This window comes from Sclerotinia sclerotiorum, genomic scaffold, assembly GCF_000146945.2.
Source record: "Sclerotinia sclerotiorum 1980 UF-70 scaffold_1 genomic scaffold, whole genome shotgun sequence".
NCBI lineage: Eukaryota > Fungi > Ascomycota > Leotiomycetes > Helotiales > Sclerotiniaceae > Sclerotinia > Sclerotinia sclerotiorum.
Genome location: NW_001820835.1, coordinates 121,465 through 139,920, shown reverse-complemented (window position 1 = coordinate 139,920; position 18,456 = coordinate 121,465). Strand labels below are relative to the sequence as shown.

Here is an 18,456-nt window from a genome sequence, read left to right as displayed (position 1 = left end):
GCACCAGTCTTTACTTATTACATCATTTGTATGAATAATTGATTCTTACGAGCTATCTGGCCCACAAACAGGTCTGCCTGCATTGCAAGAGAACCCTGATATCTACTAGTACCACCCTGCTTCAATCGTCCGCTTCGTATGTATTGCATACTGTGCATATATGGTTTTTGCTATTGTAGGAACAAATACATAACATTGCTCGTATAAAATCTTCGCTGTCTTCATCATGTTCGTTTTTTTCATCAATGGTATCATCGCATCATTAGTTGAGTTTAGATCCCTTTCACTTCACTTAAACAATGGTATCTTTCTTCTCTTCCCTCAAGGACTTCAACTGCCCTTCAAAATCCTTCTCTACCCATTCAAAATAGGTTCTCCACGTCTGGTGTTGGCTGCCTTGCGCCCCCATCCCTGTGCTTGCTGATGGGATGCGAGCATGAAGGTTTAGTGTTGAGCGGAGGGTGCTCTTGACTGCCTCATCTTGCTTCTCAACTTCTTGTTTGACCGCTGTCTCCTTTAATTTAACCGATAGAGTAACGCGGAAGCAATCTGCAATTGCGTCAAGGCGTCGAGATGTCTCATCAGGATCGAGGATAACCAACTTGTTCAACATGAGGTTGCAAAGAGATCGAATATCGTGCTCATCCTTCAAACCCGCGATGATACGATCATAAAAGTCAAGAATATTCATACGTGAGAATGCCGTCTCCATAAGAGCATATAAAGTCTCGTATGCACTCTGTATTCTAGATTAGTAATGTACGACTAAAGCTATAATATATGTCTTACCTTTCGGACTTCTAGACCATCATCAACCTTATGTTTAAATGGTCCCATCATTACCTCGTGAATCAACTCTTCCTTGACAATCGATTCACTCATAACAAGAGGAAGTAACTGGTTAAGGTTTGGGTTAATGAGATCTGCTTTATTGTGAGCAGCAGCGTTCAATGTAGTTAGTGCCAATCGACGGTTCTCCAACTCGGTATCAGTCAGCATGACCTTGAGCATATCAATCAGCATAACTTTCAATACTGAGTCGAGCGAGTCATCACTATCGGATAGAGTATAACGGATCGCTTGGATAACCATAGCCCGGATCGAAGCAGATGGGCTTGTGAGGTAGCCCTGTGAAATCATTAGCTGATGCAATTCATTACCTTCCATCGCAACGAACCTTTAGTTGTGGCATGAATGCCTTGGGGTCAATCATTGTCAGACGACCAATACACTCTGCACCAACAGCTTTATTGTCCTCAGCTTGGGAAGCAGCAAGCAATCTTTCCCAAAGAATAGTAGTATGCTTGGTGATGGCAGTGGGGTTGCTGCCGGCTTGCTGAAGTATCTCCTTGATTGAATGTAGAAGTAAGAATTCGTTTCCATCCTTGATCATATTCAATATTTCTGGAAGATACAAAGGTATGTTTCCAGCTCCAGCACGTCCCAATGCGGTCGCTGCAGCAAGAGGAACTTTGTCATAAGAAGATCTAAAGCGAGCTGTGAAGGTCGATGGCTTTAAAGGAGACTTTTCACCCAATTGTAATCCAGCTTCTCCGAGTACAGCCAGGGCTAGGCATTGTTTCGCTTCATCCGAAGAAGAGTTTTGTAGTTCGCTTAAGAAGTTGTCGAGTGTGACACCAACTGAAGATCCTCCGAATACCAAAAGTGTACCGATGGCTTTTCCCACAACCGTGGAGTCTCCACTAGTACTTACATCCCTCAACAAACCAGACATCAAAGATTGGCCAACTCCCTGTTTGCCGATATTAGCGACCAAAAGAAGGACGGCATCAAGTACAGCGCCACCTAAAGTTGAGGTCAATAACCCGCACAGAGCAGAATTTAGCTGATCAGTAACAACAAGCTTTGCATCATCCGTGACCAGAGTAGCCAGTACTAGTAGTGCTGGGCCTAGAAGATGAAGATCAACTGTGGTCAAGAGTGGAAGAAGCGCATCGATAAGGCCTTGAATAGTGGGAGCGTCGAGGGAGCTTCTAGCGGCGGGAGATACGATGAGATTCTTCAGGGCGCCAAGACTCGCACCACGCAGAGATCTGTTGGCCTTTCGGAGTTGTGCAGCAAGCTCTAGGGATACATCTCGGATCCACGAAGGCTGCAGTTGGTCTTTAGCGGCTGAACTAACCTCAAGTGAACCAACCGCAATAGTATCGATAGCTCTTACAGCAGCAAGGCGAGTAGTTTCGTTTTTTAGTCTGTCACTGAGTATACTGAGAGCATCACTTCGGTTGGTTTCTGTGAGAAGCGATGAACCTTCCGGACTTGCTGTACGAGCAAGCATGATACCTAGGGCATGTATAGCACGTTGACGGACTTCGACATCTGCATCAGTAGCAGATACACGGTCAACTATCACCTGGTATAATTTCAGAACATCCTCTTGTTGGGTTGGTTTAATCGACTTCGAACGTGGCGGGGTCAAAGCCTTTACAAGCTGCTCAGCTGTACCAATAGCCTCACTAGATATCTTGTAAAATTTATGATGTACAGCTGACGCTACGCATGGAATAATTTTGGGGAGGTGAGGCTGTAACACACTTGAAGAATGGGTTTGTGAAATGTCGCCTAATAATTTGAGAGCAGCAATTCGCAAAGTATTTGCAGTCGCTGATGCAGCACCACCACTAGTGGCGGTAGTAGATGATGGTCCAGATGATGGCTTATAACAATCCAAGATAGGATCCACAAGCTGACTGAAGTGTTCTGAAAGACCCCCAACCTGAACCGAAACCATCTTATCCAAGAGATTTATGAGAGCTTGCTTCGTTGGAATGGGGCTTGTCTTCAGTAGTCTCACGACAGCCTTTACAATCATAGGAGTCAATTTTGCCAGGTCTGCACGTGGGCCTGACACAGGAATCGGCTCAATGGTTGGTGATGTCAAACCAGCAGATCTCGAGATGAACGATTTAGTATCAAAAGTAGCCGAACCACCACTCTCTCTTCTGCGTTTTCGACTCTGGGGTGCTTGATTTGCATAAGCCAACGACTCATCCGGCGAAAATTCGACTACCACGCCTTCCCCAGTTCTCCCAATAAGAGATGCCATGGTAGCAATAACTTCAAGTCGAACATTCTCTTCACGTTCATTGAACCTCTGAATAAGGGTTGGAGCAACTTGAGCATATAGAGTTCCATCTTCAAGTAGATCACCACTGCCTCTAGTTGAGATCAATGTGTAGAGAGTTTTTGCAGCACATCTTCGAACTTTCCAGCTTGCATCATCATCGTCATCATCAAATCCATTGTCTGCCTCAAAATCATCATCGTCGTCGAAATCACCCATATCGTCTTCATCGGCTTCAGTTCCTCCCATTTCCTCGTCATCATCGTCGTTATAATTCGGATCATACTTTAAGAATCTAAGAGCTGCCGCAATTGTTTCCTCTGTGTGAATTCGCATTTCCGTACCACAAGAAGCCAGAAAGCCGTCCAGTGCAACGAGTGCAGATTCCCTCACATCATCTATTTCAGGATTACTTTCGCCATCCTCGGCGGCATTTTCAAGCTGATCCTGTAGTTCTTGTTCGCTCAATGCAGAAAGTACAAAGGGTGCAAGGGTCTTCAAATAAGGACCGAACCTAGCGGGTATTGATCTTGCCATTGATCCTAGAATGGTAATGTACAGACGTCTTTGTACCGGGGTCAAGTGTGGGTTACGAAGAGACTCGATGATGTGAGATACAAAGCCACTGAGGTCGGAATCCGTCAAGTGCATAGCTAGTAGAGACACAGCGACTACAGCCCGCTTTTTGACAACAGAACTAGCCTTTTCGGTTTCTAAGATATTGACGACCAAGTTTTGAAGTGCTTCAACTTCTGCATGTTGTAGAAGAGGGCCGAAGCATCTTGCGACTTCAATCAAAACATCAACAGCGTCAGAGTCGATTTCTGAGTTTGTGGAAGGGTCGAGCATTCCTGGTGGAGGATTGGGAAGATTTTGGCCCCTGGTAGATGTTGAAGTGACTATACGACCTACTAGTCTTGGTATCAAAACTCTGCTAATCGCCGAATATGCTTCGAGGACTTCTTTGGACGGCGCAACACCACTGACGGGCCTTGGGAGAGTGATGACCACTGTTCGTAGAGCCATTGCAGGTATTGAGTTGTCAACGGAATTTTCAGTTGTCAATGTCGAAAGTCTCTCTATTAGCGGAGCAATTATGTTGCTCGGTAACTTTGTGACGAGCGGTCCAAGACTATTTCAGGTCAGCTAGGTTCTACTTATGTCAACGGCCACTTGCAGACTAACCATTTAATGGCCAAATTTTGTACCTCCCCATTTTGATCATCCAGGGTTCTGATAATGCCATCTACCGTCTTTGCAGCTGTACTATAGTCATTGTGAAGGAGATCCGCCTTTCCAATCGTCAAGACTTGGAAAAGATCATTCAGTGACATGAATCTATAATCAGGGTCCGCATCATGAAGCTTTGGAAGTAAAGATGCGACGGTTTGTGAGGTCGGATTTGTTGTTATCGAGTTAGAAGCCATTGTCACTATGGACTGGCAGAGCCGGTGGTAATAGCTGGGAGAAGAAGGATAATGTTGTGACAGTTTCAAACTATCATTTATTTACTGGAGACTGGTAGATGTTTGTTTATTTGTTTGTTTATATGCGGCGTGGATAGGAGGAGCCTTAAGAAAGAAAGGTAGGGTTGAGTTAGCTTCGTAGACTGACTGTTCGAATTGAAGCAATAAAATCCAGAGCAAGAATAAAGTCGGGAAAGAGAGTAACATGTTGACTTACTCTTGGTATATTGTTACCGCGACAGATAGGTTGATTTAAATCATGTGGTAAAGAAGGACGGTGTCAATAAAGTGTTGATATACTTTTTGTGTATTGTTTTGACAATCGATATAACTCGAGTACGGTAGATGGATATCCCACCAAGCCCGTTCCTCTAAGTAGTGGGGTTAAGCTCTGATAATGTACGCTCGGTACGTCCCGTCATCATCAATGAGCTATTGCTGCCTCAGGACGCCCAATAATAGTAGGTAGGTAATCAAAGCTCCACCAAGCTCCAGAAAAAGCTCCAATTAGACCCAGCTGGCATGATCTTTCCCCGACTGCCAGGATTTTTTCGGCAACTCAATTGCTTCAATTGTATTCTATTACCTCATCCCAAGTACAAATACATTCCTTTCCTTACTCCCGAATATCAATTAATGTATGCTCTATCTTTTTTCACCCCTCCTCCCTCGCTAAGTTTTTACTGACCAAAGTTCATTAGATTGCATTTTTCTTCTAACAATCTTACCCCTCCGATAATGGCATTCTCACGAGCAGCTATCTTGCGCAACTTGCGCAACTTCCGAGGTAGACCAACCCTAGCTCGCCCCCAGGTCAACCAAGTCGCCAGAAGAACCTATGCCAGTGGAGGTCATGAACATGCCAAGGCAGGTGGTGATGCAGTTTGGTGAGTGTTACTTTGCCTTGCTATATTCTAAATTCTTGAGGGAACTCATAACTCATACATCACACTTTAGGGCTGCCGGAGCAGTAGCTGTCACAGTCCCAACATGTTGGTTTTTGATCTCAAACAAACCAGACAACACTCACGGCCACGGAGGACACGGTGACAGCCACGCACATGCTGAAGAGCATGAGAAAGAGGAAGAAAAATCCGACGAAGAGGAGAAGCCCGAAGAGAAAGAAGAAGATAAGACAGCCGAGGCTGAGGAGAAGACTGAGGATAAAGAAGAGTCCAAGGAGCCCGAAAAGACCGATGAATCCGATAGCGATGACGGCGCTAAGGAACAAGACACGCCAGCTACTTCTGACGATGAGAGCGTTGAAGACACAGATAAAAACGTTCGCAAGTCATTTCCCGACGCAAAGGGTGATAAGAAGGCTCGGTTAGAGAGCAAGCAGGCTATCAAGCAAGGCGAGGACAACTCACCACCAAAGGAGGATGAACCGGAGGACAAGGTATGCTGAGCCGTGTTGAATGATAATGTTCGAGGCTAACATCCCGTTTCAAGCCCCGTGCTTCAAAGGAACCCGGAGGCAAGAACACTCAATCTGGCAAGCAGGAAGGTCTTTCAAATACCGATACTAAACACTCCACCGATATCACAAATAACCCAAGCAAAAGCCAAAAGCTTGAAGGTGCTCCCGAGACTGCCAGACTCAAGGGGACTGTCGACCCAGCCCGTTCCGAGGTATAATTTACTTTTAATTTAGAATATATGAAAGGGCTGCACGTCCTCAATGCTATATGCTCACGAGGATACAGCCTTTCCTTGCGAATGAAATGAGCTATGCTAACGATGACCCCAGGATAAGAAAGAATCCGACTCTTAAATTTGCAAGTCTATGGCCACGATACAGGTACAATAATGTATCATGTACCTCGCCGTAATTGTACATAATGTATCAAAATTCTTCACAAAAGCGCAATGGTAGATTTTTGTGGAAATTGTCGTGGATTACAGTTCTCATTTCTACCTTTTCTTCCGCAATTTGTGCACTTCCTTAATGAGTTAACGCAATTTCAAAGTTGGGCGACTGGTTTATCAAATAGCTACCGTTTTGCAGCTGTGTTTGGTTGGAAAAGCATAGGAGGCATGAATTGATAATGAAAAAGCTGTTGCATACTGAGTTGTTACTCACTACAATGATGTGAAAATTCACGATGATTGCCATTGAAAAGTCAATTTTCTACGTTCGAGTGATGCCCACACCTCAGAAGCAGGATTAAGGTTCAAAATCTAAAAGCAGCATGCTTCATCCCTCTTTAGGTTTCTATCAGATCCAGAAAGTGACATCTGGTAAGTGGTAGACAGTATGGAAGGAGCGGCAGAGCCCCGCTGTTCTTGTTGATGTATATATTTGCCCCCTTCACTTTTTGATTTCTACACAACTATCATCAAATTATTATATTTGGCATTCAATCATTACTAAAAACAGGTGCATCGTAAGTTACCCTTCTACAACGATACTGACATCTATCACTAATCAAAATAAACAGGCTCATTCATAGGTATCATTCCGCCAAACATGACAGCTCGCCGCGAAAAGCGAAAGCTAGCCAAAAATCCACCCGTCACGAAATATAATTTAGACCCAAATACTCCCATTCATCGGCAGTCGCTTGCAACGGTTCCTGCTCCTGCTATGGTCGAAACCAAGCAGCCCAAATCCACTCCTCAGTTGCATTATGCCATTCTCGATCAACCGCAAAGATCTGAGCTACCGCTGAACAGGAACAAGTCTGAACATAAAGGACAAAGCGATTGGATGGTCCCGTTTTGCCATAACCCAGTTGGTGATCACGAAACTGCTTTCACGGGAATTTTCGCTCCTTGTGTTCTATATGGAAAGACTCACTGGCGACTGAAGAATGTATCTCTGGGTCGAGACCCACATGAATTTAAGTCTTCCGATAGTTGCAACTCAATGTGCTGGATTCATGGTGCTCTAACAGTTGCTTGTTGCCTGTCAAGCAAGTATACATCGATACCATAATGCAGAATATATTTGCTAACCAGCGGGGATAGTTGGTCTTACTGTTATTCAGCGTGCCCGGATTCGTGCTCAATACAGAATTCAAGGGTCCATGGGCAATGATATCGTGAAGTCATCTTTTTGTGGCCCATGCGCTATGATGCAACATGATCGAGAGGTTCGTGCTAGAGAAGGCGATGTAGGACTAGCAAAAGATTTTGGTGGTCCACAGATGTCCCAAATTCAACCCAAAGCGCCGCAACCAATGAGATATGCCTTGCCACGAAGGACTTCAGCTGAAGATCCCGGGGTAGAGGACAGGATATTCAAGCAAGGACAGAGGCGCTACACAGATTCTGAGCTTCAGGAGGTTCCTGCTGTAGCAGTATCGTGTACAGAGGATGCGGGTTGTCAGATTTCGAATGGCCACCGCAGTGATAATTGCGAGGTGGAGGCATTAAAAGATCATCTGCTTATGGAGTCATATAGGAGGGCTATCAACTCTAGCACCACTGGCACAAATGTTGCGAAGGTTGACGGTGCTACATCTTCACAACAGAAAACCCGAGTAGGTTCTGAAAAAAAGAGTCTCGATACAGACTCGCCGATTCCTTCGCTCTACGAGCATCATTTGAAAGTGAAAGGTTGCGAGAAACTCTCGAGGATGCCAGCAAGAGGACATCTCTCCTATGTTCATGATTTCTCTGATTATTCTGCTACTAAGATTGTTTTGGATCATTATGCTGAGGAAGAGAGGCGATTGCAAGAAAAAGGCATCGTGCGCTGTCTCACCCGCTTTAGCAAAGAAAAGTTAAACCAGCTAGGCTCGAACAATGTTGCTACACAGTCTATCAGATCTTCCAGTTCAAGCACGATTCGGCAGCATACCTCTCAAGAAGCTGCTGTTGAAACGCCGGCTTTGGACCTTGTCAACAGGCCTCGTACCGATAGGTGCGCTGCTGAATCGGTGGATGCTGCATGGTTATTAGATATACCAGCACAACATCGAATTTCAAGCTGTTCCGTTATACCTAAGGAGACTGCTAGTGTACCAAAATCACCGGGACAACATCGAATAGTTAGTTGCCCTACCACGTCTGGCACTCCTGTTACCGGCAGCTCTGCAAGTTCCACTTCAAAAGATTGCTCGCTGCAATGTACTGTCGAGACCGCATCTCCATCAAGCTCTTCATCGTCGGCTATGCACAATGAAGTTTCAGCGACTATTATGGAGGATTCCGATCTTTCAACTCCTCTTATTCAGTATTCCCAATATGGTCATCTCTTGGACGAGAACACCCTTAAATCAGACTCGCCTATCTATGGATCACTATCGAGATGTCGAGCTTCGAGTTGTACGACTCTCAGCCCTAATGTTGCTCGTGAGCAGCATTCCTTAGAAGGTTGCTCTGCGCTATCTGGTGATTCAAGTCCTATTTCGGTTAAACAACATCGTACATCTAGCTGCCACGCTTCTATTCCGTCTGGTAGCAGCAAGAGTCCATATTGGGAAAATGATCCTCAACTATTAGGAGATTGTAGCTTCACGACTGGATCTTCAACGCCTCTTCCCACTAAACAGCAGATATTTGCAAGCTATACAGCTGAAAACTCTTCAATTGGTCAAAAAAGCTCGTCGGCGATGGGTCATTTGATGGAAGATGGATGCCTACTTTCTGGAGCCGCCAGCCCTATCAAGCAGCATCGTGTTGCAAGCTGCGGAGGCAATGTCAGTGGCCAAAATTATATCAACGAGAATGGCTATATTTCATCCGGGTCGACAACTCCGAAACTACGTCAGCATCGGGTAGTAAGCTGCATCGCTTCTAGCGCTATTTCCGAATGCGAGGAACATTTGCTTGATGATTGCGAGTTCGATTCTAAAATCGCCAGTCCACTCCCACAACACAATATCACAGGCTGCAATACAGCTTCAGTGTTGGCAAAAGAACAAGGACATTTGTTGACGGTATTTGAAGAAGAACAGCAACACTTGTTAGAGGATTGTGCGGCAGACTCTAGCCCTTCCAGTCCGCTTCGACAGCATCGTATAGCAAGTTGTGTCATTTCTGATGCCTCGAGCAACAGAAATTCCGTGGTGAAACAGCACAGAGTTGCTAGCTGTCCTGATATCATACTAAAAGAGGGTAGTGGATCACAAAGCGCATCACCTGATTCTCATCGCCTTCCTCGTGGTACCCTTGTCAACACCAGTGAAAATGATCAATCAGCTCACACAAACTACGAAGATTGTCTCCACACTCTGGATGAATGCATTACTCCAGCCGATAGAGTCAAAATGGAAGCTAATGCCAGTCGGGATACAGAATATGAGAAGTATAGCATGAAAATTGCTAGCCATTTTAATGATCAAGCCACTGAGCTCAATGAGAAATCCGCTACAGGAAAAGAGGTTCGAAGACCTAGACTCAACGATTTCGCTTCACACGAAAGCGATGCTCAATTTACACTCGCTCAAGTCCTTTCCTTGGATCAAGAAAACCCCATGATCAGTGTTACCCAGATAGACGGAGATGGAACCATGAGCGTAGCTAGTCGAGCCAGCGTTGCACCTCCCGTCCCATTTCCATCTCCCGCCGCACCTTATCCTTCGCCCATCACTCCTCTGCACATTTCTGGCGCTTACCCTCCATCCATACCTTCTTTGAGCAATAAGAAAGATAAAAGAAGAATTCCCTCAGAACAAAGTTCTGCCGGAAGTGCATTTGCTAGTTACTTTGGATTCGGCAATACGAAAAAAACACAGGGTTTGTGAGTGGCTACTTGAACAAAATACCGTGTGGAAACTCTGGGCCGCTGACATGCTTATAAGAGTCACTGGTGTCGGTGGCAGTAGAAGAAAAGTTAATCGGAGTAGGGTTAGGAGCTTGGGTTTGGGAATCGTGGAGCCGGTTTCGATGGAAGAAGAACTGGAGTTGGAGGAAATTTTGTCTTAAAGGTGGATTTTGGGGTTGGAGACAGGTATGGTATGGTATCTTATTATTGGGCTGGGGGTGTAGGAGTTGTGATTATTGTTATTGGGCTGGGGGAGGGGGGTGTATATTATATCCATTCCATTACATTCTTTATGAGGGGGAGTTTTTTTGTGAAGGTTTATAACTTTTAGTCTAATAGATGGGTTTGTTGTTAAACTTGATGATGAATGAGCCTCAGGATGAGCAGAGGATGAATTGAATATATTTATTATAGAGAACCTTTTCGTTGTGATTTTACTTGCTTGAACTTACTAATGAACAATCTTCAGTATGTATATATATATATGAGTAATAAGTGAATATTAAATAGGTATTATCAAACCGTATTCGATTTGCTACTTTGCTACTTTACTACTTCATTACCTAGGTACTCTCCGGAGTCTGGATTTCATTTACCATGACCATAACCATAACCATAACCATGAAAGTGTACATTAAAAAAAAAAAAATTCTTTCTTTATTACATTTAAAAGAACTTTGGGGGTTCTTGCCTCCCTTTCATTCCTTCCCTTCACTTTCCTTACCTTCCCTTCCTGTCTTCCCATTTGCCCCTATCCGTGTCTGTGTTTGTGTTTGTGTTTGTGAAAATCAATGATTGATTGGTTGATTGATTGATTGATAAATAGATAGATACGAGGTATGCTTTTCCCTTCCTTTGAAAAAGCTTAATAAGACTTAATGACGCGGTGATGCAGTGCCGAGTCAAGATGAAGACAAAAATGGATTTGTAGAAAGTTAGAGAGATAAAATTACAATGAATTTATTCCCTTTCCCAATTTCCCCCGCGCGCCTTGCCTTGCCTTGCCTGAATGCCCATTGGTTGATATGTGTGAAATAATGCCAGATTTCGGTTATGGAATAATCTGGTGTGGTGTGTATGGTGTGAAGATTTCTTTGGTTTTTCCTGCGTCGGAATTTATGCATTCCTTTCGCATTTTTAGGCTCGAATCAGAGGTGTGTTAGATGCTAGATGTTGGTTGTTGGTGGGTTGTAGTTGGTGACGTCACAATGGAGAGAGAGAACGATAATCGCGAGTATGAGGGTTATGGCTGGTGGAGTGCTTGTTGGAGGCATAGAAGAAGGGTATATCCGATTAGCAGCAAAGGAATCTAACCAACGGACTGGTAAAGGAGAAGAGGTTCGCCGACATTTTCGATTTCCGGGATTGTGCATTTAAGGGTCAAAGGCTTTTGAGAGGACAATTTTGAAGATCTGGAAGTGAAGGGGTTTGTTAGTTGATGTAGAGTAATTAAGTAAGATGGTGCGGGAGCATGAATAGCTATGTAGTAATGATATATAGACTGGCTTACCTTCTGGACATTGATGCTATGACTTGTACTACTAAAAATCAGACTTGCGCGCATTGCTTTTGCGAATCTTCGAGCCTAAAATCACTTCTGTCAGCACATCTCAAAGCGAATCAAAATCAAGCATTTTGAACTACTGATCGAGATCTCTCTTGATCCTCTCTCAGAAGTCACAAAATGATCGTATTTAGTGCCGACCAGAATGAATCGCCGTTTTATGAAGCCTCTCCCTGTCTATACACTCCTTAATGCTATTCAACGTACTCTTCCTCGTCAAATCAAACATGAATAATATAGCCACTGCATCGTTGCAAACAAGTGGTAACATATTCACAAACTCCCTCTGTCCTCCCAAATCCCATATTGAAAATGTGATCTCAGTATTTCGTATCGATATAGTTTTTTCCATGAAATTGACTCCCAAGGTTTGAATATAATCTTCATCCCAACTGCCTTCCACATATTTGACCATCAAGGAGGTTTTCCCAATTTGTGCATCCCCTACCATGCCAACTTTGATGACGACGCTATTCTTCGAGCCTCGTTGTTGTTGTTGCTGTTGTTCCGTACTCGCACCTGAACTCCTTGAATTTTGTTCTTGATATGCATTTCCATAGTTGCCATTTCCTGATAGACCGGAAGCTGGACGCGACAGTGACGCAGGGAAGGCTGTGGGAGGAGTAGGATATCGACCGTTTGTCGAATCTTCTTGTGGAGGTGAGGCAGGGTATTCTTGTGGATATTGTGATGGGGTTTGAAAATCTGCAGATGCAGATGCAGAGTGTCGCGTGTTATGTGTTGGCGTATGTGCTCTCTCCTCTATTCCAACCATAGCATCGTCCTGAGGTGGGTCGACTCCCTGATTCTCATATGCGATTTCGTCGTCCATCGAGTCTACTGCGTCGTGAAATTGAGCGGGAGAGCTCACTGGAAAAGTCGTCAGATCCAGATTGTCGGATTTATGGGTAATTATAGAGAGGAATGTGTAAGGTTATGGTTCTTTAAAAAGGGTGAGATATCGAATTGGCGGCTGAAAGGAGGAGATCAACACTGGGATGTGGTGGTAGATCATCCACACTTGAATTGTAGTGTAAGTTATTTTGGTATTTTGAAAATTGTCCAGGTATCTATAAGTAGCGTGAGATGTAAACGATGATAAAGTCAAGAAATGAATGACTAAGATCCACTGAATGATTTGTATAGGATTTGTTTGGATGGAATTGAAGTTATTCGGAGAAATATCCAGGGGGTTTTCCTTTTCGTAATCTGATGCAAGGCAGCAAAATGTCAGACGGTGGCTCGGCGCTTGGGGCATAGGGGCATGCGAACCAGAACGAGAAAAGACACTATAGCTGCTATAACTGCTTAACTCTCCGACTATTGGCACTATTCCAACGCGTTTTCCTGCGCGAATCTATTGGGAATCGTTGGTTGATGTGAGAGAAAAATGAAGTTCTATTCTTTTATGTATGTAGGATATGATTATTAGGAAGGTTGAAAGCATAAGTATCGACCATTACGCGCGTGAGTTTTTGGTTTTATCAAATCAAGAGATTTATACTGAATAGAGTAGAGTTTTTATGTTTATTTTTCTATTTTTCTAATTTTCTATCTTTCTGTTTTTCTGTTTGTTCTACTCAGATGGAGGATTTTCATTCGACAATATCAACTTGGTAGCTCACAGTGACCGTTTGAAAGCGCCCTGCATTCGACGGCTTTACTATGGTATATTTTATGATTATCCTTGCCTGATTGGTTAAAATTACATGTATCCATATAAACAAACCTTATTTTTATTATTTCACACCTCTCTCTAATCCATTGAACCATTCCTTGACTAAAGCTCAACTTGTACCCCAAATTTCTACCCCTCAACGCCCTTTACATATACCATAATGGCATCAATCGCAAGGACTTTAAGGCCATGCGCCTCAAAATTTACATCCAGCGCATTTAAGACTGTTCCGTCATGGCGATCTTCTTCTTTTGGAGCTGTTCGAGCTTTCTCATCTTCTAGAACTGGTGAGTTCATCTTTCTTATCAAAAGTGATCCGATGCCGGGGCCTTTATTTTGTAGAATTCATTCGCAGACTAAAGAAGTTGTGCAATTTCTTTTTCAACGAAACTGGAAGACTTTGGCACATGTACATTTTGTATTTAATCATGGGTCAGATTCAGCGGAAAATCAATCCTGCCCAATACTATCTCAATGCCCACTAATACCTACTAACATCCTCTTTCTTCAACAGCTTTTAGCAAGTTTTACAGCAAAGACCACGAATGGGTTCTCATTTCTTCCCGACAACAGACTGGCACAATTGGTATTAGTGATTATGCCGCACATGCTCTTGGTGATGTCGTTTTCGTCGAGCTTCCAACAGTCCCCATGGAGGTCGGCGCTGGGGATGCCATTGGCGCGGTAGAGTCTGTCAAGAGCGCATCCGATATTAACAGCCCTATTACTTGCAAGATTGTGCAGGCAAACGCGATGTTGGAGGAAAGCCCAAGCACTATCAATAAGGGTCCCGAGGATGAAACAAGTGCAGGAGGCTGGGTTGCCCGGGTCGAGGTTGGGGAACAGGGCATCAAGGATTTGGAGGGTTTGATGGATGAGAGTGCTTATAAGGCATTTACTACTGAAGAATAGTGAGTGATTTATGAGCTGGTATATGACATGAGATGAGGGCATGATTGCACGGATGGATGGGACATAGATGGAAAATTCAACTCAACATTGATGAATGGGTATTTGGGAGTGGAGTTTATTCAACAAACATGGGGGTTGAAGTGGAATGATATTGGATTAGCTACATCCATATATGTATGCAGCCTTTAGTCTCCTGAAATATTTGAAGAAGCTATTGGTGGTCCAGCCAGCTGAGCTATGTAAATTTTGTTTTGTGTAGCCATATGTCCATAAAAAAGGAGCTTCTTCCGATATCATTCACGCATTACCACCCTCTTTGATAACGGGTCGATTAAGGTTAATGGCCTCCAGTATCTTGGCAGCACCTTTGCTAACCAAATCTTGAGCGATAGTCCATCCAAACTCGTCGGCATCCTTGGGTGTTAAAATTTCCTCCAATCTCTCGGATTCCACACTCTCCGTACCGTCAAGACTAACCACGATAGCCTTCATCAGCAGCTTCCCCTTTTCAATCCAGGTTGTCTCAACCCCGATCGGTACACTGCAGCCGCCCTCTAAAGTCCTCATCAGACTTCTTTCCGCCAACCCTGCTAATTGAGTCGGCTCATGTTGCAACGCCGAAACCATTGTGTTTATTTCTTCATCGCCATCTCTAACCTCCAAAGCCAATGCACCCTGTCCCACTGCATGCAACATGCCGCCTCCTTCTGTCTTACTATCCAAATACTGCGTAATCCTCTCTCCCCAACCCATTCTCAACAAACCCGCCGCTGCTAAAATCAAACATGAATATTTTCCATCGTCCGCATCCAGCTTATTCAACCTAGTCCCAATATTACCCCTCGCATTCTCAAACTTCAACTCGGGATACTTCATCGCTATCTGTGCGCTTCTTCTCACACTACTTGTTCCTACTACACTTCCAGCTGGTAGCTCCGACAAGGTCTTGTAATTACTTCCCGCCTTCATGATCAACGCATCCCTAGGATCTTCTCTCTCGAGAATCGCGCCAATTGTACATTTTTGGGGTAATTGCGTAGGCATATCTTTGAGACAGTGAACCACAATATCCAAATTCCTTTCCAATAACAAAGCCTCAAGTTCATGCGTCCATAAACTCTTTGCGCCGAAATCATGCAGAGCAGTTACTTGATTCTTGTCGCCCATAGTTTCCAATTTGGTGATTTCGAAGTTTAAATTTGGATGAGCTTTTTCGAGCGCAGCTTTCACTTGCTCGGTTTGCACCATGGCGAGCGCAGATTTGCGTGTGCCGATGTGAATAGTTGCCGGCTTTTCATTTTGAGATGTTTCGCGTTCGGATTGGTGATCGAGGGCGCGGAGGGGTGCAGTGTCTTTGGAGGACTTTTCTTGGGTACTAGTGGTGGGATCGAGGACGGAGCGGGAAGAGGTAGATTCTTTTTGTTCGTGGGTTGTCATTTTGAATATGGAGGGACTGAAAGTAGCTGGAGCTTTCAATTTGGATTGATTCGGAGGATCGGGGAAGGGGAGCTGAACATTCCTCCTTCATAGTGGGGTTTTTGGTATTTCGGGTGAGCTTGAATTTCACTAACCCCTCTATTGACAGGGGTATCACTTTCACGACATTTGCACGAGTTGTACTCCGTATCTCACCAAAAACGGAATTCAATAGAACACACACTAACAAAAACATAATCAATCATAGGTAAATGTATTTACCACAGCAAAACTTGGGTTTATCTGCTGGTGAATGCAACATATTCATTTACTTGATGTATACACCACCAAACAAGCAGTCTTTCAACCTTCTTCGATCCATATCTCATAAAGAAACTCAGACTTTGATCTGTTTGGTATACAAGTACTAAACTAAACATACACTCAGCTGTTGAAAACTTACAAACAAGTAGTGTTTGAAGTCAAGCCTGCTATTTGTAATAATAATAATAATAATAATAATAATAATAATAATAATAATAATAATAATAATAATAATAATAATAATAATAATAATAATAATAATAATAATAATAATAATAATAATATTTATATACAAGACGAAAATGTTATACATTAAAACAATCATCCTTCACTGACCTTTATATATTCATCACATTTAACACCATCTTATTCTTCTGTAATCTCCTTTGCAATCTCCAAAATACTCTCCAATTCTGCCGCATCCGCACGACCTAGACCACACTCTGTCGCAATACCAAAGTCTTCCACAAATTCACTCGCCCTTCTAATTCTGATTTTCGTTCCGTCTAGGTCATCTTGATGCAAAAGTCCCAAATACAACTCTGTATCATTCTTTTGCAAAACTCTCAATGGTTCAAAATACTCGCGATCAAGACGATCCTTGGGTACAGGCATGTGAACCCAATTCACAGATCTTCTCTTTCTTGTACCGCTCAAGATTCGATTCGCAATATCGACTAATAGGCTCATGTCTTTCGGTTGCGTGAAGTGTTGATGTCCAAGATCACCGTAGCAGAAATGGAAGCCCAGTTCAACGGGATGGATTTATAGCGTCTGCTAATTGAAGAACACGATTGACGATACTGTCTTTCTAGGCCATGATCCCACTGAAAACATCGAGTTAGTACTTTGTCTAGTAGGGTTGAAATAGGAGGATTGGTTCTCTAACTTGAGCCCAGCTGGAAGTTATGAAGCTGAGCTAGAAACATGGAATGAGCAATCAATCATACTTACATGGTTGTGGAGGTGATACGATTCCTTCCAGAAATGCAAACTCCACAGCAACATCCCACTGAATAGCTAAATCTTCTGCAGGAATCTCTTCTTGAATATGACGAACAGCTTTCAAAAAAGCCTTTGTATAGACCGGTTCAAGCGCTTCTTGAAAAGCAGGCTCGATCGATACATGCAGAACATTAATCGGTGTAGGAAGCGAAACCTGAAACTTCACTCCCATGGGTATAATACCATCATATCGAAGTCTACAGAATGTAGCATATGAATCGATGGCTGCATCGTCATATCCGATAGGCATAAGTTGAATTTTCTCCGGGGATATAGGGATTGGTCCTGGATCCTTTGCTAGAGAGAAATATAGAGAGCGAACTAGGTAAGGGTATCTGTAGAAAACACTTCGTTGCCAGAGGACAAAGTTCCCTCGATTACCCGGCTCGCCGTCGGGAATTCGCTTTAATTGCGTGGGAAATGTGGTACCGAGTCTGCGGAATATGGTGGATGTGTCAGGGAGACAGATGCTACCCACGAAATGCACATTCTTGATGGAAGGAGATGCCATGATACAGACACAGCTAGTGCTATATAGAACAGAGTACAGAGTACCCAGAAAGAGATAGATTATGATATGTAACGAAAGTACGTAGAAATAGTCGAAGAACTTAAACTAGGTAGTTATACGACTTCAACAGAACAGGATGAATAACATGATGGTATCTCACATTAAACGACAAGAACCTCACCTTTATATCATTTCATCTTCTCAAACTCCCCTCTAACTAATACTCTTTAGGAGGACGAATGGCATAGATACATACACGCTAATTCAATCTAAGACTGAAGAACAACTACCTAGGTACCTAGTATTCCACCCTCAAAAATTCAGCTACACGATTGGAGTATGTACTTTGAATACCTACTGTAACGGCACTAGGTAAATCGAGAGATTTCCATCTAAAAATCTAAACGCCCTTTTGACCAGTAGACCAGTACTCCATCATGGGAACACTAGAACTAACTTGCTTACAAACAGGGATTAGGGAAAATGAGTTCCTTCCATACTTACCTAGGTAACTTAAGGAATAATTTGAAAAGAAAAGAAAAGAAAAGAAAATGATTGATTGATTGATATTGAATGCTAGGTAGCTATTGGGAGGGTAGATATTCTATCCACTTGCAATAATTACTAGGTAGATTAGATGGAGGGCGAAATCTAGATCTCTAATCTGCCTTGGTCATCTAACTCCCATATGCATATGGTGCGGAATATTCAGCCTTGTTGTATAGATTTATTTATTTATGTAGAAAGTTGAATATATCATATCATATCATATCATACTATAC

General features: G+C 43.3%; 8 protein-coding genes across 8 annotated transcripts; 3 read left to right on the top strand and 5 right to left on the bottom strand.

Annotated features, from left to right (window-relative positions):
• Nucleotides 1-292: 292 nt before the first annotated feature.
• Nucleotides 293-4,512, bottom strand: SS1G_00052 (hypothetical protein; the record flags this gene model as incomplete). Its single annotated transcript, XM_001597916.1, has 4 exons — nt 293-739; nt 790-1,128; nt 1,178-4,217; nt 4,271-4,512. 4 exons carry the CDS (start codon nt 4,510-4,512, stop codon nt 293-295), a joined length of 4,068 nt encoding a protein of 1,355 aa, XP_001597966.1.
• Nucleotides 4,513-5,289: 777 nt separating this feature from the next.
• On the top strand, nt 5,290-6,325 carry SS1G_00051 (hypothetical protein; the record flags this gene model as incomplete). Its single annotated transcript, XM_001597915.1, has 4 exons — nt 5,290-5,438; nt 5,509-5,950; nt 6,004-6,183; nt 6,302-6,325. The coding sequence occupies 4 exons, from the start codon at nt 5,290-5,292 to the stop codon at nt 6,323-6,325; spliced, it is 795 nt and encodes a 264-aa protein (XP_001597965.1).
• A 418-nt stretch (nt 6,326-6,743) lies between these two features.
• On the top strand, nt 6,744-10,425 carry SS1G_00050 (predicted protein; the record flags this gene model as incomplete). The annotated part of the gene is made up of 4 exons (XM_001597914.1): nt 6,744-6,792; nt 6,993-7,289; nt 7,522-10,240; nt 10,302-10,425. 4 exons carry the CDS (start codon nt 6,744-6,746, stop codon nt 10,423-10,425), a joined length of 3,189 nt encoding a protein of 1,062 aa, XP_001597964.1.
• Nucleotides 10,426-11,573: 1,148 nt separating this feature from the next.
• On the bottom strand, nt 11,574-12,660 carry SS1G_00049 (hypothetical protein; the record flags this gene model as incomplete). The annotated part of the gene is made up of 3 exons (XM_001597913.1): nt 11,574-11,676; nt 11,775-11,805; nt 12,036-12,660. The coding sequence occupies 3 exons, from the start codon at nt 12,658-12,660 to the stop codon at nt 11,574-11,576; spliced, it is 759 nt and encodes a 252-aa protein (XP_001597963.1).
• A 1,006-nt stretch (nt 12,661-13,666) lies between these two features.
• On the top strand, nt 13,667-14,418 carry SS1G_00048 (hypothetical protein; the record flags this gene model as incomplete). The annotated part of the gene is made up of 2 exons (XM_001597912.1): nt 13,667-13,793; nt 14,021-14,418. The coding sequence occupies 2 exons, from the start codon at nt 13,667-13,669 to the stop codon at nt 14,416-14,418; spliced, it is 525 nt and encodes a 174-aa protein (XP_001597962.1).
• A 297-nt stretch (nt 14,419-14,715) lies between these two features.
• Nucleotides 14,716-15,855, bottom strand: SS1G_00047 (hypothetical protein; the record flags this gene model as incomplete). Its single annotated transcript, XM_001597911.1, has 1 exon — nt 14,716-15,855. The coding sequence occupies one exon, from the start codon at nt 15,853-15,855 to the stop codon at nt 14,716-14,718; it is 1,140 nt and encodes a 379-aa protein (XP_001597961.1).
• A 669-nt stretch (nt 15,856-16,524) lies between these two features.
• SS1G_00046 (hypothetical protein) lies at nt 16,525-16,773 on the bottom strand (the record flags this gene model as incomplete). Its single annotated transcript, XM_001597910.1, has 1 exon — nt 16,525-16,773. One exon carries the CDS (start codon nt 16,771-16,773, stop codon nt 16,525-16,527), a length of 249 nt encoding a protein of 82 aa, XP_001597960.1.
• A 325-nt stretch (nt 16,774-17,098) lies between these two features.
• Nucleotides 17,099-17,674, bottom strand: SS1G_00045 (hypothetical protein; the record flags this gene model as incomplete). The annotated part of the gene is made up of 1 exon (XM_001597909.1): nt 17,099-17,674. One exon carries the CDS (start codon nt 17,672-17,674, stop codon nt 17,099-17,101), a length of 576 nt encoding a protein of 191 aa, XP_001597959.1.
• Nucleotides 17,675-18,456: the final 782 nt, after the last annotated feature.